Source organism: Girardinichthys multiradiatus, chromosome 3, assembly GCF_021462225.1.
Source record: "Girardinichthys multiradiatus isolate DD_20200921_A chromosome 3, DD_fGirMul_XY1, whole genome shotgun sequence".
Classification (NCBI taxonomy): Eukaryota; Metazoa; Chordata; class Actinopteri; order Cyprinodontiformes; family Goodeidae; genus Girardinichthys; species Girardinichthys multiradiatus.
In genome coordinates, this window is record NC_061796.1 from 18249288 (window position 1) to 18271780 (window position 22493).

The following is a 22493-nucleotide window of genomic DNA, read 5'->3' on the forward strand; positions in this document are numbered from 1 at the left end:
CAAATACAAATAAAGTGATACACTATAGTTTAAATACATGGGCATGAAATGGTTTTGTTTATTGGTGCAAAATGGAAGAAGGTAGGGATGAAATGGGGGCATGAAGTAACAAACCAAACATCTATCTAATACATGTTCTTATCTGACTTTTTACACCACTGATATCATTTGATGGACTGAACGTCTCATGTCCATGTGTTTTGAGATTAAGTTAAGGTGTGCAGAAGCAACAGTGTCTGAAACAGTTACACCAGATGTTGTGTTTTACTTGAGAAAACTAATTTAACCATCTGCAGAGTTATCACTGATTCATAATACTCCCAAATTATTGCAAAGGTGTGTCTTTTATTGGGTTTTTCTTTGTAAAGAACAACTAAGTTATTTTCAGTTCAGATAAATTCATTTATACAGGTCCTTCTCAAAATATTAGCATATTGTGATAAAGTTCATTATTTTCCATAATGTCATGATGAAAATTTAACATTCATATATTTTAGATTCATTGCACACTAACTGAAATATTTCAGGTCTTTTATTGTCTTAATACGGATGATTTTGGCATACAGCTCATGAAAACCCAAAATTCTCACAAAATTAGCATATCATTAAAAGGGTCTCTAAACGAGCTATGAACCTAATCATCTGAATCAACGAGTTAACTCTAAACACCTGCAAAAGATTCCTGAGGCCTTTAAAACTCCCAGCCTGGTTCATCACTCAAAACCCCAATCATGGGTAAAACGGCCGACCTGACTGCTGTCCAGAAGGCCACTATTGACACCCTCAAGCAAGAGGGTAAGACACAGAAAGAAATTTCTGAACGAATAGGCTGTTCCCAGAGTGCTGTATCAAGGCACCTCAGTGGGAAGTCTTTAGGAAGGAAAAAGTGTGGCAGAAAACGCTGCACAACGAGAAGAGGTGACCGGACCCTGAGGAAGATTGTGGAGAAGGGCCGATTCCAGACCTTGGGGGACCTGCGGAAGCAGTGGACTGAGTCTGGAGTAGAAACATCCAGAGCCACCGTGCACAGGCGTGTGCAGGAAATGGGCTACAGGTGCCGCATTCCCCAGGTCAAGCCACTTTTGAACCAGAAACAGCGGCAGAAGCGCCTGACCTGGGCTACAGAGAAGCAGCACTGGACTGTTGCTCAGTGGTCCAAAGTACTTTTTTCGGATGAAAGCAAATTCTGCATGTCATTCGGAAATCAAGGTGCCAGAGTCTGGAGGAAGACTGGGGAGAAGGAAATGCCAAAATGCCAGAAGTCCAGTGTCAAGTACCCACAGTCAGTGATGGTCTGGGGTGCCGTGTCAGCTGCTGGTGTTGGTCCACTGTGTTTTATCAAGGGCAGGGTCAATGCAGCTAGCTATCAGGAGATTTTGGAGCACTTCATGCTTCCATCTGCTGAAAAGCTTTATGGAGATGAAGATTTCATTTTTCAGCACGACCTGGCACCTGCTCACAGTGCCAAAACCACTGGTAAATGGTTTACTGACCATGGTATCACTGTGCTCAATTGGCCTGCCAACTCTCCTGACCTGAACCCCATAGAGAATCTGTGGGATATTGTGAAGAGAACGTTGAGAGACTCAAGACCCAACACTCTGGATGAGCTAAAGGCCGCTATCGAAGCATCCTGGGCCTCCATAAGACCTCAGCAGTGCCACAGGCTGATTGCCTCCATGCCACGCCGCATTGAAGCAGTCATTTCTGCAAAAGGATTCCTGACCAAGTATTGAGTGCATAACTGTACATGATTATTTGAAGGTTGACGTTTTTTGTATTAAAAACACTTTTCTTTTATTGGTCGGATGAAATATGCTAATTTTGTGAGATAGGAATTTTGGGTTTTCATGAGCTGTATGCCACAATCATCCGTATTAAGACAATAAAAGACCTGAAATATTTCAGTTAGTGTGCAATGAATCTAAAATATATGAATGTTAAATTTTCATCATGACATTATGGAAAATAATGAACTTTATCACAATATGCTAATATTTTGAGAAGGACCTGTACTTGTATTGAATAGCCTGTCATTAACTAACTTGTGCTTAGTCAACATTTTTCTATCCCTCGTTATGTGACGGTGGACTGACCTTTCACCTCTCTGTACGTGTTCTTATAGACTCCTTCAGTGGCCCTGTGGAGGAGAAGCAAAGCTCTGCTCCTGAAGTGCCAGGAGATGACCTGCTGGGAGGTTAGGGGCCACCAACACTCACTCTTCTTCATAAAATCTGAGTATTTAATGCAAGCTGTGGTTGCATTAGAAGGGCTAAATGGTCTTTGATCTAAAAATGGGAAATGGCTGTTGGAAATGTTCTGTTCCAGTAAAGAAAGTAAGCAATGAGTAACGAGGGAGATGCATTAGTCAGATTAATGTTCTTGTTTCACAGACTTGGCGAGCATGCTTGGATAAAATACACCGCAGTTCCAAAGTGGCTTATGGCTTATTTGAAATCTTTTCCCTAATACATCCTTCAGGATTTGTTCTGCTGCAGTCTTGTTCATGTCATTTCATTTAAAGTTGGAGTTAGAATTGTAATTTTACATTAACTACAGTGAAAGTACCAGCATGTTTAGGTTTTCATCAGTGCACCAATTTCCATTGTTCTGTTCTGTTTACAGAAACCTCTTGTTACCCCTGGTAAAGATGTGTAAAAAGCCTTAAAATGAATCCATATTTTATTGCAGTAACATAATGTCTCAAATAAAATTTCAGAAATCCAAATCTTTAATTTGAAATAATTTATTCAGTGGCAAAGATAAGAAACAATATTAAGAAACGACTGTTTGGACCAAAATCACTGGTTGCACAATTACAGTAGCAATGTTTTTAGGTTAATCAGTGCCTGTATTAGATATCCATGACATTATAGACACTCTCTGATTTCTCTTAGTAAGTATGATTATGTAATAAAATAAAAATCCAAAATTTGACGGACTTTACCTGGAGCAGTTTACCTGAATGAAACAAAGGCATGCCCACTATTAAGTATGGTGGAGGGTAAGTGATGCTGTGGGCCTCTTTCTCTTCCCAGGCCCTGTGAACATTCCTAGAGTTACTCTAGTATCCCATGTACCCTAGTAGAGTACATGGTATTGTGAACTTTTTAAAATGCGACTTTTGAATTAAAACCTTTAATGCTTGCCCATCTTTAGAGCTTTTAGCAGAATAAAATAATTCTGTATTGATATAGCACAGGCTATTTCAATACAGAAATGGTTCACCAAACTACATCAACCTTCTTCCATCACCATATCAGTCCCTAGAACTAAATCCTTTAGAAAACCTTTTGGATGAGCTGATGAGAAGAGAGCATACAAGAGTGAAAATGCTGTTGCCCTTTAAAAAAGGAACATCAAATAGAAGTTTTTATTGTTGTGGCTTATTTAGATTGAGACATGTAAAACAGCTGCAGGTCAGACAAGAATTATATTAGTAAATCATTGAGTTTGTAAATGGTGCCATCATTGACACTTCTTCATAGGTTCAACTATTTAAGATCCATTTTTCCTGAATTTCTCATTTAAATGTTTGTTTTCTCGATCAGATTCTATGTGGTAACACTATAATGTAATTTTGCCTCCGACAGCATTTACTACACTCATTAAAAGTGTGTGGCTCAACAGATATGAGTCTACAGTTTCGGTTCTTCCTGTGTTGTCTTCAGGCCTGATCTCCCCAACTCTTGCTCCCACTGCTGCCCCAGCCCTGGCTCCAACTTTGGCTCCAGCTCTGGTGCAGAATGACCTCCTTGAGACTGGCTTCGATTCTCTGGCCACGCTTCCTTCCCCAACACCATTGGTACCTGCTGCGACTTCAGCAGTACCAATAGTGCCAGCTACAGCAACAGAACTTGCATCTACCACACCAGCGCCCTCTGGTGGCTTTGATGCCTCAAGTAAGTGGAATTTAAGGTTTTACTTTTAACAACCTGTTCCTTTGTCATGCCATGTGCAAAAACACTAAAAGCATTTTGTTGATAAAGGTGCAGGTGCTCTGCTTGGTGTGCTTTACTCTGCTTTGTTTTACTAGTAAAGAGTTGTTTTCACAGCAGACCTTGTTATCTTTTCCCACTGACAGCTTGGTTTCTGCATGAATAAGGGGATGAAATGCATTGCTGTCATTGGTTCTTTCTACTGACTGCTTTTTTCTTCAGTACTGCTGCCTGACTCTTTTTTTAGTCTTTTTGCACTTTCACAAATGCTGTGCTTTCTTCACTTTCTCCCCATTCCACCCACTATTCCTTCTTCTTCTTTCTCTCTGATGAACACTTCTCCTCTGCTCGCCTTCTGTCCCAACCATCCTCACCTCTTCCATTTTGCTGGGTCATTGCTTGCTTCATCAAATCTATAAATGGTGAGTTCAACTCTGCAGTGCAATGCAGCATGTGCAGTTTGGACGGCGCTCCCTCTCTCTGTCTTTCAAGGGCTCTCCCATTGCATGTTGTCAAAGTACTCACGTCTTCTGCATGAGACAGGATTTGCTAAGCATTATAGTGAATTTTCTTGCCACTGGCATTTTAAAAGGTAGCTATATGCCACCAAGGCCTGTTGCTCTTCTTACTTTTTCCCATCCTTGTAGCTGTAATGTTTACAAACCTGCAGTTCTAGAAAGTATTATGAATGCAGTCCTTTTCAGCCACCATGGACAAGGATTCTTTTAAAGACATTACAGTGCTCTCCCCATTTCTGAACACTTGTGGTAAAGACAGGCTTGAAATAAATTAATCTTTTTTTGCAGTAGCAATATAATGTCTAATTTGAGCTTACTATACTGTTAGCAATAATAGTATTCGTTAATAGGACAGCAGAGCTCTGTGCTGTCCCTTATACTGTCTTGTCTTCAAGGTCACATCTTGTTTTCAGTAGGATTTAGGTCTGGGCTCTGAGATGGCCTAGAGAGAAGGGAGATTTTAGGTCTGGTGAACCATGTCTGTGTTGATCTGGCCAAATATTTTCAACCACCATTACAATAAAATACTCATTTTCAATATACTAACAAATATTTCATTTAAATTCTTCTGGTATTTTTAAAATACCAGAAGAATTTCAGGTTGGATAGAGAAACAGACCCACAGCATCACAGATCCTCCACCATACATAAAAGTGGGCATGATATGGTTTTTTTCACATATTTAACCAGTGTTGTATACCAGACTCACTTGTAGTGTCTGTTGATAAAAAGCTCAATCATGATCTCATCTGTCTAACACCCAAGTAGAGTTTAGCTCCATGTGATAATATTTGCGGTTGTAGGACAGAAAAGGCATTTACTTGGATTTCTCCCAAACAACCTGCTACCATGTAGATACATGTAGACACTTTGTGTCCCAAGATGCCACTCTTTGCTGCAGTTCCCTAACAGTGAGCGTTCAAGATTTTTTGTACCTCTCTTACCATCCAGCTCACTGTTGGAGGTGTACAGAAATATGGTTCTTTTTCCAGCCTTGTTCCTTCTGCAAATACGGTCAGGTTAAGGCAGATCAACACACCCCCATCTGCTATATCTGAATGGCATGTTCTTTTGTCTTCCGTATTTTAAAGAGTTGGCAAGGCAATGGGCCTCTGTGTTGAATTATGTTTAATTTCCAGAGATACAAAGTCGTGGCTTACTAAGTTAAAGATGATCATTCAGTTATATTTATTTTACAGGATCAGTTAGTGGTGTAATAAATGCAACACCAGGGGTTTTGTTGAATTTCAATACTGAATGTCATCAAATGAAAGGTTGGATTATTCTACATGTTTCATTCTGAGATGATGCTGCTGCAATAATAGATTAATTTAATTTAAGATGTTTTACACAGATTTACTAGGATGTCAGTAGGGGTGGAGGTTGCTTTATGTTTATTGTTGGACTAATTATGTGTTGCCTGAACAGAAGTACATGAACATGTATGTAAAATGTCAGTACAGTACAGTGTCAGTGAGGTGCTTCATTGGGAAGAAAACATTCTTCCTAGGTGGTCTTGATGGCACCTGGTTTACAACCTATGTGTTTATCTCCTGTCATATTTCTACCTAATCTGGCTGAGCAACTGACCAAGGGGTTGCAGTTGCTGCAGTCATTTATCTTTGAATGCTCAGTCACATTCACAGTTCATTGTGACATTGTGGATGCCATGCACAGCTGTCTACAAATGCTGTCACAGCTGGATTGTCCCCCCGTAGTCGTACTGCCTGCTCCCAAATCTGCCCTCTGCCTGCCTTAGCCAGATTATGCAGTCACAAGCCTGTAATCACCGTTGTTTCTCTGGTTTCCCACAATGCCTGCCCCTCTCCACTAGTGTTTGGTGGTTTAGACGACTTGCTGATGCCCACAGTAACGCCTCAGAGCACTGGAGGCAGCACAGCTGGAAGCACTGCAGGCAGCATAGGAACTCCCATCGCAGCAGGAGGCATATCAGCCGTCCCTCCTGCCACCACACCTCCTACAAAAACAATTGGAGGAGATCTGGACTCATCACTGGCCAACCTGGTTGGAGGTAGACTACAACTGCTCTTAATGCACAAAGAATCACCTTTTTTTTTTTTACTGCAGGCTTTGAAATTTAATTATTTCTTTATGTCATATTTTCAGACCTTGGAGTGAAGAAAAAGTAAGTGTGTGGTAAAAAATGTGAATTATATGACTGAAGCATGCTTTCATAAGGCTTAGTTAAACACGGTTAACCAGTAAAATAACCATCCTCAGTGACTTATCCTTAATAAACCAAACTAATCAAACTCATCTGGACAGAAATTTTAAAGCATATCTTATATTTTAAAGGGATCCTTTCAGTGAGAAGAAGCTGACAGGAGGTGCCAACTGGATGCCACAGGTAGCTCCCACAAGCTGGGGTACTCCAGGAGCCCCCATGGTGAGAACTGCAACTGCAGAATTAGAATACAGTCAATTGCAAAACATGTTTTTAAGCCCCACATACTCTAAAATTAAGCAGCTGTTGGAAGGCTATAACAAATAATAACAATGCAATGATATATATAATTGAAAAGTTAAAAATTAAACTCATATACTGTATTGTCATTACACAGAGTGATATATGTCAAGTTTTTATTTCTGTGAAATTGTGACGTTTAGTGAAATAATATTTAGGGAAATATTATTTCCTAGATTGGAAACTAACAACCTTTCTGGGAAATGATATGTAGCTGGCTCATAACGTGGGCGAGGACGTGTTCTTAGCCGTTAGCGGTTGGATACTCAAACTGCAAATCATTACTTTACTTTGTTGCATATGATCATATGACACTCTTGGATCCAGTTTGAAGAGTTATGTCTGCTTGCCAGCAAAGAGACATACGCTTGTTTGGTGCCTCTCCTGTCCGGTTCCCATGGGAATCCGCATGGAAAGAGGTCTGGGTTTTTATTCAAACAGTGATGTCACGGTAAGTCCGCTCTCCTTCTTTTCCTGGCTGTGCTGGAAGTAGGTTACAGTGATTTATTTAGAAAATTCCTTAAAATATCAAACTGGCCTTTAAATGTTGTAATCCATGATTGGACCTCACAACAGAAATGAACGCTTGAAATGGATCACTCTGTGTGTAATGAAGCTACATAATATGGCTTTTACTTCTTGAGTTGAATTACTAAAATAAATACAATTTTTGATGATTTTCAAATTTATTGAGCTGCACCTTGTTGTTCAGTAATTACACAACTGGAGGATTTGACCCAAATGTTTTAAGAACTGAATATCTGTCTGCATGTTTAGGCCGCTGTTGCCCCTGGTGCACCAGGAGCAGCTCCACCTGCTGCGACTATGGTGCCAACAATGAGCACACAGCCTGGCTTTGGCATGTTTCTGTTTGTATTTAGAGAATTTGAAAAGAAAATTCAGGATTGTTAGCTGACTGAATCACTGTTAACAATTTACTTGTTGCGTCTTTCTAAGAGCTACTCTAGAGTCACTGTTACATACGTATATTTGTAAATTACTCATGTCAAATACTAAGGACTTGGGGTACTGCTTGCTGGTAAATAATGATTCTTGATCTAAATTATTTTCCCAACAGCCCCCTACTGGAGGGCCAGGAGTTCCAATTATACAGCCCATGATGAGCCAGCCTATGATGGCACAGCCCATGATGAGACCTACGTTCACAGGGGTTGCTGGAGCTACACCCGGATCGACTGCACCAGGAGCACCGGTAACCCATCAAACACAATGGAAAATTTTACAATGCCTTACAAAGCTATTCATACCCATGAACGTTTTGTCATGGTACAACAATTAACACATTTGATGTGATAAACTAACACAAAGTTTTGCGGTAATGGTAAGGTAGAAATTACAGGATAAAAAAAATAGTTTACAAAAAATCTGCTTTTGTTTCCTCCCTCCTTAATACCGACACCCTAAAGAAAATCGTGCAATCAGCTGCCTTAAAAAGTCATGTAAATCAGTCATTTAAGTCCACCTGTAGCACAGCAAAACATGTCGAAGAACATCCCTTGGCCAAATGAACTTCTAGGCTTACATACAGATGTAGCACTTTATCACTATTTTGTAGCGAATAATTGGCTACTGACCTATTTTTAGGTTGTTTGGTGGCAGTGTAAAAAAAAACAAAGCCAAATTCCAAAGAGATTGGAATTCATTGGGGGGGTTGGGACTCTCTCGTTCTGGGGGGCTCTGGTTGGCTAGCTCGTTTGGACCGGGTGGACCATCCTTTTTTCTTAGTTTTTCTGTGGCCCCGCCTCAGGATGGGGACGGGGGTAGTTGTTGGCTGAGGTTGGGGCGGGTGGTCGGGTCTGGGCCGGGCTCAGACAGTCTTCCTGTCTACCACGGAATGAAGGGGATCACCTCCCAGGTAGTGATTGGGGTATCAGTACCTGGACTGAAACCCCAAGACCTAGACCGATTTGGGGTGCCCCCTCTCAAATATGAGACCTTACCCCCCTGTCACACTCCCTGCCAGTGACTAGTATCTCTGCCCACCGGTGCAGGGCTGGGTGTTTAGGTGTGTGCCGGAAAAGGTTTTTTGAGCCTCTAAAAGGTCTCTCAGACTGTCAGCAGGCTACACTATCATGGGGAAGACTGCTGACTTGACAGATGTCCAGAAGAGTGCAGGTGAACAGAAGGCCACTAACAAAGCAACCTGGGCTTCTATTACGCCTCAGCAGAACCACATGTTGTAATTTTCAAAAGACACTTATGGATTTTCGTTATTTGTAAGCCATAATCATTAAAATGAGAAAAAAAGGCTTGAAATATTTCACTGTATGTGTAATTAATCTATATAAGAGTTTAATTTTCTGAGAAGGGGACAAAAAAATCTAAACATTACAATAGCCCGGTCAAAGTCCAGACCTAAAATTCACTAAAATTCTGTTAAGAATTTGTGGCAGAGTTTGAAAATTGATGTACATAGATGATTTTCATTCAATCTAACTGAGCTTGTGATATCTTACAAACAATACTTAAAAAAATCTTTCAGCCACTATATCTGCAGTGGTGCTAGATAAATACCTGAAAAGACTTTCAGCTGCGCCCTGTGATGGACTGGCGGCCTGTCCAGGGTGTGCCCCGCCTCTCGCCCGTAGACTGCTGGAGATAGACACCAGCTCCCCCGCGACCCACTATGGAATAAGCGGTAGAAAATGACTGACTGACTGACTGACTTACTGGCTTTCAGCTGCACAAAATATTAACTCGGGGGTGGAATTTAATGCAAACCACACTTTTTACATTTTTTGTTTAAAATTTAAAAAGTTTTAAAATCCATGCACCCTTTGAAATTTGTTTTTACAATTTTTTGCTACTTTTTGTTGGTCTGCAACATAAAATCCTAATGAAATACATGGTTTGGAGTTGTAACCTGGCCAAATGTTTAAAGGTTCAAGGTTTATGAATGCTTTGGCAAGGAAGCACAATGTCGGGACTCAAATTATGTAAATGGAATTTATACAGCTACTCCTTAGAATGCCAATAATGCTTATTTTGTTGTTTATCTTGCTAAAAATCTCATGCTTTAAAGGATCTACTTTGCGTGTTTTCTCAGCTTTCTTCAGGACCTGCAAATCAGAGCCCCAAGAAACCCAAGGATCCTCTGGCAGACCTCAACCTCAAGGACTTCTTGTAAACCCCAGCCAGGCATAAAAATGTTTGTTTTTATTTTTCTATGCTATGAGTACAAGAAGTTTTAATTTGAAGAAAATAGTTATAAGCCACTAGTTGGCAAGGCTTCATCGTTCATTCTTTTATGGTGACATACACCACCAGAAGGTGGTGCTGGCACTCTGAGCAGAGGACCTTAAACACTTCTGGTTCACCATGCCTTGTGTTTAGCTAAACAATCATTGTGTCATTTTTAGACAACACACATTTAAACAAAGCACTACAAATGATTGCTATTTTAGAAAAAAAAAAGAGAATTAAGTGGTTATTACATACTCATTAATGTGATTTAAGAGCCCCTTTATCTCCTACTCTCCATTAGTTAGTCTGTAGTGTACACACAGCATCAGTATTCCTGAAAAACAAGATAAAACAAAGCATGTGTCAGGTATTTGCTAATAACCAATACCTTATTGAAAACAAAAAGGCGAATAGGTCTAACGTCAAATGTTCTGTTTTTCCTGTCTCCCTGCTGCTTTCCTTTCTGGATCAGAGCCTTCTCAACGTTTACCTGGTGTCTGTCAACATCTCCAGATGCCAGCAATGTTCAGTTACTCTTTTTCTCCGCCTCACCCGTCCATAACCCTACTTCTCCTGTGTGATGTTGTAGCACAAACTGTGAAAGTGAACCATAATGGATTATATTCAAATATAAAAGAAAAAAAGATCCCAAGCTTGTGCTTATGTCGATGTACTAATTTTATTGTCTAAACAAAATGATGAAAAATCCTGACAGAAAAAAAAGTTTCAGGAAGGTATGTGAGAGGAAGTGAAGAAATATGTGTTTAGATTTATTTATTGTGCTGAGTTGAATGATTGATGTGCTTTGGTGTCCTAAGCCCCGCCCACATTCCATCCGTGTCTCCGCCTCCTTATTGAGGGGGGAGGAGCTCTTCTGTGTTTCTATGTTGATTGGATGAGTTCGGTAAACAAAACCCCAGTAGATTTTTGAGAGACATAGTATGCGTGATGTTTACATGAAGGTCCTCTTTGATGTACATAGGTTTCTTTGGTGAGGATAACGTCTTTATTGTATGTTTGATGAAGAGAATCTCAAAAGTGAATCAAACATGAAATCATAAGAAGTAGTGTAAGTATCCTTCTATTTGCCGTCCTCTTTGGAATGATCTGAAACGAGTAAGACCACCACTAAAAGATTAATATACTGTATATTTAGAACAGCCTTGGTGGGCTTTTCAGTCATAAAAACAACAAGTGGTCCTTTTTCTTTCTTTCTTTTTCCTTGTGGCCTAATTTTCTATGTTTTTTTTTTATTATTATTTTCTTTGGTTGTATACCATGTACAGCATCCATTTTGTGTCATTAGAATAATTCTCCAGACTGCTGTGGGTATCTGCACACCTTTCTGTTAGAGAACATATCTTGGAACTTTATTTACTTCCAGAAAATAACATTTTATTCTTCTTAGAGGTGTGTTTGAACTTTCTTTCAGTAGAACTGTTAACAGTTGTTGACTTAGTCTCTTGTGGTCAATCGTAGAAGTCTATTTAGTCATTTTTATGATTTCCATGGCAAACACCATGCTCAGATGAGTCAGATTAATACAACCTGATGTCACTCATGATGATTATCATAATTACGATGACTTTATTTCAGCTCAGCAGGAGACTCATTAGTCTGGTACTGGCATGGGCCGGTATGAGATTCTGACAGTATGATAACCCTGAGTTAAAATACAACAGTGCCACTGTATTTTCTGAAGGTTCTACCTTACGTACGTAACATGTTGTAAATGCTTTTATTTGAAACAGATAACTATTGATCCTACCACTGCTGAAATAATATAATGTATTTGTTATTGCCATTCTAAAATTACCATTAACATTTATTAATTGCCATCTTGATTTTGGTGTATGCATTTAAGCAAAAGTATAGAATGTCTACCCGTTATTTTAGTGGCAGATCTTGAGTCCTTATTGCACATAATTGTATCTTTTTTTATTGTTCATCGATTTATACAGTAACAGACGTATAACAAGCTGGTTAGTAGGCCTATATGCCACGCAAGTCTTGCAAACAACACTAATAAGGGTGATAAGTGGTTCTTAGTTTTCAAACCAAGAACCATGACTGCCCCCAATTTTCCCAATTGGAACTATTACTTAGCAACAGTGTGCAGCAACATGTTGAGGAGGGGCAGTACTTTCTTACTCTATACAAACTGAGAAATACCCGGTCACTCCAACGCTTTCTCCTGCCTCGTGCAGCTTTGGTATACCCTGGGACCGGTTATCAGCTCAGGCCTAGGTGATTGGGCGAGAGAATAAAGTTTAGTGACTCATTTCACTTTAATGAGAAAAGAGAAAGATAAAATTACATCAGCAGTTTAAAGGTACACTGTAGTGTTTTTCCTCTAAGCAAAGCAAATTCTTTTTCCACTCAGTATTTCTGATCAAAGGATGCTCCATGTGCATTCATGACTGCAACCAAAACACACTAAATGTGTTTGCCTCATCAGGAAACTTGAAAGCTGACATTATTTACAAGCAACATGAAGGCTTTTTCCCTAAACAATTCTCCTTGAAGCTACTAGCAGCCAAAACACCACACTGTACCTTTAACTTCCAGGTGTGCACACATAGCCTGCTTCTGCAGAACCGTGAATCACAAACACCATAGTGCTTACTAAAGCAAAACTCACATGTAGTGTATCTCTGAGCCTTGTGTTTGACTCATTTGTTAGTTGCTAACATTTGGCTTGTTGTCAGTGGAGCCTCTGCAGCCCTGTGTGGCCATGTTTGAAGTAATGTATGGAGAAATTCATAGTGGAACCTTCTAGCCACTTACTGAAATGGATTGACCCTTTCAGTAGGATCACCTCGTTTTGAGTGTAACCATACATTTGGTCATAATTTAATGCCAGTCTCCTCTTCTGTGCTGTAAACTACAGAAAGTGATAAATCTTCGTCTGTGTTCGTTCTCAGTCAAATTTGTGGATTGGTTGTGAGAGTCAGGGTAAACCATGGGAGAATATTAACATTTTTTCATGACTGTATTATTAGAATTGCATTTTCTTTAGTTGTAAATTTATTTTATTTACAATGGCCCTTCCCAGTGCATGTAAGCCCCTTAAGATGCAATAAATTGGATGAAGGATTGAACTGCTCTTACTTTTCTCGCCCTCTACAGCAGAATACATATCCACCCTGTTTTGATTAGTGACTTGAAACAGGAACACCTGCTTTAATAACCACAAACTCCTTGTAATCAACACTATGTCATACATTTACTAAACTGTAAAACACAGAAATGTGTAATCTCTTCTCATTTTTTACATTTTCTGTAACGAATCCACTACTGTTAAAAGTACTTATGACAAACCACACTATTAGTAATCTAATTATGTTTAACAAAATGTCAAGAGATGTATTATTGTTCTGTGGAATAAATGGATGAAATCCTTTGTGTCAGAGGCTACTAACAAGCTAGCACAAAGAAGTTCTTGTTCGATTTTGTTCCACTTATCCACCCACTTTTACTGGATTGTTACAATTCTTTTTGTGACCAGTCTGTCTTACTCTTCATTCAAATCTTATTTGTTTTTGAGGAAATAACCTGATATTTCTTCTTTTTACAAAAGTTTTTTCCCAAAAATTGTGAAAGTCCAGTTCCAGTTACATATTTACATAACCTAATATAGAGCTGAGTACCTGAAACAGTGTTGCATCCCCTAACCATAACACTTCCACCATCGTGTTTAACATTTGGTTGAGATTCTTCCACTTGAAACTTGCATTTAATATATTCCAAAACCATTTACAGTTATTAAGGAGCACATTTTTCTAGGTCTAGGTGATCCTGGACAATTTGTTTTCATCACATAGACACACACAAGCAAATAGGTATCTTGGTTTAATGGTTTGTAGAATTCAATGCTAGTAATTATTTGCAGATATTTGGTATTTGAAAGGATAGTTTTGCATTGTTTTGGAGTAAAAGCAACAGGAGCAACAGAAAGATATTACATTTCATTTTAAACTATATAAAAACAATGTGGATTTAAAAACAATCTCTTAAAAACAGCTCAAGTAAATTGTTGAATGGTTCAGTCTTAATGTAACACAGATATGTAGCCCCACCTCAAGTTTAAAGTTACAGTACTAGGCCACCAAAATATTTTCTAAAAAATCATCCCGAATAGAAAACAAAAAGGTTACAGTCCCATAAATTAGCACCACATCATTCTCTGTTATAGATATGTGCACAACAATGAAACCACATTTCACTGTATTGCAAAAATAGATGAAAGAGGATGAGACACAGATCATACAAAAGGCAAAAAAAAACATGTCATATAAAGCATCTAAAAGGAGAACATTTTTCTTTTAAAGATAGATGCAAAAATAAAACTAATACAAGCTTCGAGATATACACAAATCAAAATACCAGCTTATTGGTTCTTTTTGTTTTCTCCAAAACTTCATACAGTTCTATTTGTTCAATTAAATTATATAAGTCGGTTTTTGGATCTCTTGTTATTGGCATTGCTTACATTTTATACTTACAGCGGTGAAATATTTTGTCTTCTATAACAATACCTTGCAGGTATATAAATGGTTCATACTGTGTTCCATTCATTATACTGTGACATTGGAGATCACTTCATTTTAAATTGTCAAAGCAGAAACTGCAGAGTTTATTGCAGTTTTTATTGCAGAGTAAATAAAAATAAAAAAAAATTCCCAAATATAATTTTAACAAATAAATAAAAAAGTCAACTGACAAGCCAGAGTTCTTCTTGATACACGAGTTCCTATTGTTTTCACCTCATCGCTTGATTCAGTGAAGCTGAGTCATAAGGAGGCACATAAGGTAAACGAGAGGAAGGGGAAGAAGAAGCAGTTTCCTAGCTTCTACCTGGTGAGACCAGGTGATGTGTAAAGGTAGGTGAAGTCTGTAAAGTGAGACTAGGGTGAGAGATGGTGGATAAGAAGCAGAAAGGGGGGAGTTTCTGTGTTGTTTTAGGCTACCTGACACTCGCTTGAGTCCCCATGGACCCAGTAGCAGATCTGAGCATACTTGAGGGGTGTTATCCTCACAGCTACGTTGTAATCCTGCTGCATCCCGTCCCCATTAACATCCACCCACTGGTGACCAGAAAAAACCCCAATGATCTTCCTCTTCCACTTCTTCTTGCCTGGTTCTTTGAGCCGGATGTACACACCTGAACCGCTGGAGCCGGGTTTGGCATCGCAGTACTGATACAACAAGTCTTTGGATTCCTCAGACACGGAGCAGAACCGGTACACCAAATTACCAGGTCGGTCATCGTCAAAGCCAGAGAAGTGGATCCTACCAGCAGGGAGCTTCTTGATGGAGGGGATAACACCAATATCCATGTAATTTACTTTTGGGGCTCTCTTCAGCTCGAGAACAGCGTAGTCATAATCTGCAGTCAGGCCATTTGACACACCTTTAAACCAACCCTTAGGAATCTGGGTCTGTTTGACTCTGGTCCACTTGAATGAAGGTTTCCCAGAGTCAACACTTCGACGAATCCGGATCTTCTTGCCTTTTCCTCTTCCTTTGCTGTCCCCTTTCCCAACATTTTCCTCTTTTTCTAGAGCTTCCTCTTTACCTTTGCCCCCCTTTCTTCTTTTGCCCTTTTCGTTCCCTCCTCTTCCTTTGCCTCCTTTTCCTCTTCTGCTCTTCTCCTTCAGAATGCCAACACGTAGCTTCTGAACTCCATCTAGGTAATCCTTTCCATCGTGGATGCAGTGTGCAGCTGTCAGCACATGTTTGGGTGACACCAGAACCCCAGAGCACCCTGTAGAGATTTTCACCGAGGTGGAGAAGGGATATTTGGTGGAGTACTGCTTATCAGCGATGGTGAAGCGAGTATCTGTGCCATACAGCTCCCGTTTGTGACGAGAGCTGGAAGAGGTGTTTTTGGACCACATAGTCACTTCATTGAGGCCGTGCACAGAAATGGAGGTATACGTGCGTGTGCCGTTCTCATAGACTGTCTCGTAGGACAGGAACTGCTCCAAATCATTCAGGGAAGGTGAGGGAAGGCGGCGCTGGCACTCGATTCCGCAGGTGCCACTCAGCTCCTGTTGAGGATGAGCTGAGAAGTTGGGGCTGCTGAGGGGCACAGTGCGTCGTTTCCTTACCAGTGGCACCTTCCATTGGGGCCAGCTGTACTGGTCATCAACTCTGCTCTCCTCAGTAGTTACAGCCACCACCACGGTCAGCACTGTCACTAGGAGCAGGATGTAAAGTGGTATGGGGCCCATATTTACGTTGGGCCTGGCTCTGAAATGTAAAGAACCAAAAATAAAAACATTAATGGTGGGTGATTTAAATATATTTCATTTTAAGTGACAGTCACAGCTACCAACAAGAGCTAACTTTTGAGCAAAGGACTTGGGGTCCCTACAACACACAGACATATATATAGATAGATAGATAGATAGATAGATAGATAGATAGATAGATAGATAGATAGATAGATAGATAGATAGATAGATAGATAGATAGATAGATAGATAGATAGATAGATAGATAGATAGATAGATAGATAGATAGATAGATAGATAGATAGATAGATAGATAGATAGATAGATAAAATTTCTTCTCTTGGATTTCTGATGATGGTTAAAAAAGAAAAACAGCCAATTCCATTTATAACCACAGGGAGGCAGTACAACTCTAATGGTCAAAGGAAACGTTCAGAGCAGGTCAGGGGTGTGGATCACACTTGAAATGTTGAAATGTGTTTAAGCTATCTGAGGTAGTTGGTGCTGTTATTTATATAAGTCAGTAGCATTTAGTTTTATATTTTCCTGAACTTCTACTACCTTCTTAACTCCAGAGTTGATGCATTAGCTGTGTGGTTAAAAGAAAACTTCTGCTCTTTGAATCTATAGCTGGAGTCAGTGGGCACCCAGAAATTGGATATGGACTCTCTAAATTAGCTGAGACATTGACTTAGAGGTTTGGCACAACGGTTAAAATTCTCCTTCAGTAATGACCATATCTGGTTTCCTGAGCTTCACAATGCTCCATCCATGCACACAAATGGCAACAAACACAGAGACTACAAAGACTGATGGCGTCTGCCTCTTCCCCATGAGTGTTAACTTTCCCTGAATCCACTTATATGTATTAAATTGGGTGTGTTGTAATTGATTCAACAGATGATCACTAAACTAAAAAGTAGCAGAAATGAAATTCAGCAGCAAGGCTGTGGCAGTGGTCATTCTGAAGATTTCCAACTGTAGAAAAGAAAATCTCAAGGATGAAGGAGGATTTACAGCTTTAGTTAATAGTTTGTAGACCAATTAAAAGTGAATCCCTCTGTCTGTGCAACAAGTCAGTTCAAGACAAACATTTAAGGGGAAAACATGAAAATGAATTCAATTTCATCTAGATGATTGTGCACTCAAAAAGGAAAGCTCCCAGAGGAATTTCCTTATTCCCCTTATTCCTTATTCCTTTTTACCTCCATCACCACCTGCGGATCATTCAAGCATTTTCAAGCAATACCTTGGCATGGCGGCCCCTGACACTTTCAGTGTACATAAAATGTGACCCGAACTCAGATAAAGGCAGCAGAAATTATTAAATTAGTATTTAAAATATGACTTGTATTATAATTGTCTTTAGTGTGTTTACAACTGGTGCATCTGTAAACTTGTTCTGTATCAATTCAAGTTCTCCTGGTGCCCACCAGACCAGAATGGTGGCCCTAAGCAGCCAGGGAGTTTGTCTATACCTTAGGCAGGCTCCAAACAACTGCAAATATTCAAGATGTACTTCACCTTTTTTACAAAGATTTTCCAAAGAGTTTTATGTTTATTCTGCAGCAACTCCAACATCTCCAACTGACTGTGACTGCAATCGCGACATTTTTGAGGCTTGAGTCCACCCCACAACCTCCTATAAAACACAGCCAGCGGCTAAAATCTAACAAGCATACAACAGACGGATAATAAAATACATGGCCACAAAGAGCTGTAAAACACTTTCCATAAATGAAATAGCAAAAATGACCTTTAGTTTCTGCTTTCTGCTCAGCGTCACACTCCTGCTATGCCAGACTCAGACGTAACACAAAAAACCAGGAGAGAGCCACCCCAATAATCAGTGTGGAGTGGAAACTGATACGCTGCCATGATGACTTTTTGGTCTTCGAAACCACTGATCTCCACTGAACTGTTTTCCACTGCAGTCAGCTAAAGAGGAAGACGAGGCTGTGCCCTCTTTATCTTTTAGTGGAAGGAAAGTGCCGGAAGCAAAGTGGCCGAGAGGAGGCACTCTAAGGCTCAATTTTATATGTCCAGGTCTTTGGTTAAGCTCACACGTTTTTTGTAAAAGGGGTGATAAATAATCCATTTCGACACATTTCCCAACTTTACTTTTTTCACCAGGGTAAGACTGTAGAAGAAAAATAAATATTTGCCAGATTAAAAAAAAAAAAAAAGATTTGTTGTCTATTTACCCAAGTCTTTTTGAATAAAGTTATTTTGTGATTAATTTCAATATTATCATGTAAATAATAACCAATTACATGTAATATTTTGCAGAATATTCTTCGGACATCTGTAGATCCATATCTGCACCATTAAGATGTATGCCTGTTATTCCAACATTTGCATCCAACATAAAGGTGCTTTAACTCTCCAGATGATAAAATGTGATTTAAAGTGAAAATCTGGAATAGTGCACACTCTTTATACTATAGAAATAAAAAAAATTTGCATTTTATTATAAACAAAAATTTAGCAGTAAGTTAAAAGTTGTTTTTTTTCTGAAACCTCTGCAATCCTTTGTTCTGTCGGGAGCCGTCATAAGCAGCAGACTCCATGCGTCCCTACCTGCTCGCATCCGATTGATGGGTCATGCCAGGTAGGCACTGTATTGTTGGTTGTCCTCGGATATACACAAATATGATCCAGCTGGGAAACAAACAGCTGTCACTGCATCCCCAAGACGTGCTGTCATCAGCAGGGCCACGGCTGCATGCTCCTCATTGCTCCTTCAGAGTCTGAGAGGAAAGTCGCAGCCGGAACGCTCTGCTCAGGCTGCACTTGATGCTGAGGAGGGAGGGAGGGAGGGAGGGCTGAGAGAGGGATGAGGAGATGGGGGAGAAAAGAAAATATGATAGGAACTTTTTTTTCGCCCCGTGACAAAAGTTTTTCACTGATGGGTGGGGCAAGAGATTTGGGCCGAACCAAACCAGTGCACTGAGAGTGAGGCTGGTGGTTTCTCAGGCAGTCCTGTTGCAGGCTGCAACTCAGGCAGGTTTAATCGTTTATAAGAGCGGCTCTTACAGATTCATACACGTCGACATGTTACAGGAGAAAGCTGGAATCGAACCTACAACTGTCCGATCGCTAGCGGGTCCTCATCCCTTGGGGGATGATAAAAAAAACAGTTCTTATTCTCAACAGTTTGATGAATGTTATTCAGAAGGATTATAATTGTGTTAAGATATTTTAATAATATTCTTACATTAAAGAAATAATAATAAATAATAATGAAATACATTTTAAAAAACTGAAGTTTCTTTACATAATTTTTAGCATCATTTGTGGGTTTGCAAAAGGGGATCCTCACCCAGAAACTAATGCTGTTTGGGGGGCCAAGGCGGGGAAAAGTTTGGGAACCCCTGCTCTACCAGTCCATTCCTTTACATTAATGCAACTCAAAAATTTAAACATACTCTATAAAATATCCAGGAACTTCTAGGTAGTGAACCAGAACTTTCAGTTAGCCCCTGGCCACCAGGCTGGACAAAGACAGCAAAAAGTGGTTCATCGAGTCTCCATAACAATCATTATATGCTACCTACATGCCAACAGTAAGGTAAGGAAAAAATATTTCTGTCCTACCATTGTAAATAGAAACATGCAGTTTCATAAACTCTGCTGGAACTTTAGCTGGTTTTTCAGTTGATGACGGGTGCAGATGTTGTGCATTCAAGGTGTGCTCAATTTAACTCAGTCTTAGTGGTTTGCATAATTTGCTTGCGGTGGCCCGCTGGGAGTGTATCAAATTCCCAACCTGGATTATTGTCCCTGTCTGCCCCTGATTGAGGCTGTACAGTGAGTTGCAATATTGATTATTCTTTTTCACATTTATATGACCACACACAAATGTCTGTCATTGGGATTTAAAGAGGTTGACCAAAAAAAAAAAAAACCTGTGTATACCTGTGAAGTGAAAGGACAGCAATGAATGGTTTTTGAACAGTTTGTCAGCTCTCGTCAGTCTAAAGTTTGTAGAACTACAGAAATAATTTTGTCGTCATCGCCTTCCACTTAATCCGAAACTGGGTCCCTGGGGCAGCTGACTTAGTAGAGACGCCCAACATCCCTCTCCCCAGACACCTCCTCCAGCTCCTCCGGGGGGAGCCTAAGGCGTTCCCAGGCCAGCTAAGAGACATAGTCCATCCAGCGTGTCCTGGGCCTCCTCCCAGTGGGACATGCCAGGAACAACTTCCGTGGGAGGAGTCAAGGATGCACTGTGGCTGCTGGGTGGTTCCCCTGGTATTCTCCCCTGCTCCTCTCTGGGGTGGTTGCAGTGTTCCCGGCGGTGGTTCTCGTGGGGTTCTGGGGGGCCTTTGGATGTCTGTGGCTCGGATCTCCTCAGTATCTGTCTCGGGTCCAGGGGGGCGGGTCTGTGGCTCCTCACACTCACTATTGCATATTTTTATGGAGAAACCTTTTATACACAAGCGCCCTCACACACAGACCCACAGATGTTTAGATTCAGGTGTTAACAGATACACAAATGTTCTATATTGTGCCGCATTTACCACTAAATACATCTTGCATTGATAAGTACCGTACAGTTTTCAGTAAAAAACTGGTAATATGAATGTTTCTGCAGGTGTAGAAGAAAGCAGGGTGTTATCTTGTATTCTCTTTATCCTTCTCTCTGTCCTCCATTCTATCCCCCTTCTCTCCCCTTTTCCTTTTTGCCCCCTTTCTCTCTTTTGTGCTTCTTTCTTTTCCCTTTTCATTTCTGTCTCCGTGTCCGTAACAACTGAAAATATCCCAAAGCAGTGTCTAATACAGTTTCTTTTTATGAATATCAAGCAGAACTTTACAGCGTTAGCTGTAACGCTCCACTTGTGAAAGTAAATCTGTTGGGACTTTTCTTGGCACTCAGACAACAATTCTGAGCGCTACTCTGCTGGACAGGACACGGTTAAAAAAAAAAAAAAAGGATGCATCTGATATAGATGCCAGAGCCACCTCAACCGACTTCTCTCGATGTGGAGGAACAGTGACTCTACTCCGAGCTCCTCCCAGATGGCTGACCTCCTCACCCTATCTCTAAGGGAGTGCCTGGTCACCTGCCAGAGGAAGCTCATTTCAGCCGCTTGTATCTGGGATCTCTTTCTTTCGGTTATGACCCAGGGTTCCTGCCTATAGGTGAGGGTAGGAACATAGACCGACCGGTCGAGGTCAGCAACTCCCCACCCTCACTGTAAGCAGTGTTGGCGAAGAACTGCTTCCCTTTCCTGAGCCACCAGATGGTTTGCCAGAATTGCTTCGAGGCTGCCCGGAAGTCCTTCTCCATGGCCTGATTGAACTCCTCCCATGCCCGAGTTTTTGCCTCTGCTTCAGGCTGGGCCACAGCACACTTGGCCTCACGGTACCCGTCGGCTGCATCAGGAGTCCCACAAGACAAACCACAGCCGATAGGACTCCTTCTTCAGCTTGACGGCATCCCTTACTGCCGGTGTCTACCACCGAGGTCGGGGATTGACAATCCATGACTGGCACAGATGTCCAATCATGAAACACCACTCGGGTTCAGATCGGGGAAGCCATTCCTCCCAATCACACCCCTCCAGGTGTCAGTTGTTTATCACGTGGCTATTAAAGTCCCCCAGCAGATTGATAGAGTCCCCGAAAGGAGCACTATCCAGCACCCCCAACAGAGACGCCAAGAAGGCCGGATACTCAGAACCACTGTTCGGCCCGTAGGCTGAAACAAAGGTCATAGACCTCTCCCGACCCAAAGGCGCAGATATGCGACCCTCTCATTCACTGTGTTAAACCCAACACAAGGCAGCTGAGCTGGTGTGCGAGAAGTTAATACACACCCGGCCAGCCTCCGCTGCCCGCAGGCCACTCCAGAGTAGAAGACAATCCAGCCTCTCTTGAGGAGGTGGGTTCTAGAGCCCTCAATGTGCATGGAGGAGAGTGACTATTTCTACCCAATATCTCTCTACCCCCCGCAAAAGCTCAGGCTCTTCACCCCCCAGCGAGGTGACATTGCATGTCCCTAGAGCCAGGGTAAGCATCCAGAGATCGGGTCGTCCAAGTCTCCACCTTCGTCCACTGCCCAATGCTTTTTGGACTGGTCCCTCGTGGTTCCCCTTGCAAGTGG

At 40.9% G+C, this 22493-nt stretch overlaps 2 protein-coding genes across 10 annotated transcripts in view; one reads left to right on the forward strand and one right to left on the reverse strand.

The window, feature by feature from the left end:
- The window catches only part of snap91a (synaptosome associated protein 91a), a 67018-nt gene extending 53445 nt beyond the window's left edge, over window positions 1-13573 (forward strand). For 5 of the 8 annotated variants that reach the window (XM_047356956.1, XM_047356991.1, XM_047357009.1 and 2 more), the window contains 8 exons: window positions 2126-2197; window positions 3672-3902; window positions 6291-6488; window positions 6584-6602; window positions 6773-6863; window positions 8020-8154; window positions 10009-10110; window positions 10618-13573. In XM_047356956.1, the coding sequence (XP_047212912.1) occupies window positions 2126-2197; window positions 3672-3902; window positions 6291-6488; window positions 6584-6602; window positions 6773-6863; window positions 8020-8154; window positions 10009-10089 (827 nt within the window). In that variant the 3' untranslated portion in view covers window positions 10090-10110; window positions 10618-13573. Of the gene's footprint in view, window positions 1-2125; window positions 2198-3671; window positions 3903-6290; window positions 6489-6583; window positions 6603-6772; window positions 6864-7718; window positions 7815-8019; window positions 8155-10008; window positions 10111-10596 lie in introns of all 8 variants that reach the window. The other 3 variants (XM_047357017.1, XM_047356965.1, XM_047356982.1) reach the window with 3 other exon arrangements.
- A 411-nt stretch (window positions 13574-13984) lies between these two features.
- prss35 (serine protease 35) lies at window positions 13985-19185 on the reverse strand. Of its 2 annotated transcripts, none has more exons than XM_047357031.1 (2): window positions 18965-19185; window positions 13985-16400 (listed from the first exon to the last, which is right to left on the reverse strand). In XM_047357031.1, the coding sequence occupies exons 1-2, from the start codon at window positions 18988-18990 to the stop codon at window positions 15107-15109; spliced, it is 1320 nt and encodes a 439-aa protein (XP_047212987.1). In that variant the 5' UTR covers window positions 18991-19185; the 3' UTR covers window positions 13985-15106. The 2 variants fall into 2 exon arrangements, with proteins under 2 accessions (XP_047212987.1, XP_047212995.1); XM_047357039.1 differs by lacking the exon at window positions 18965-19185 and adding an exon at window positions 18141-18288.
- Window positions 19186-22493: the final 3308 nt, after the last annotated feature.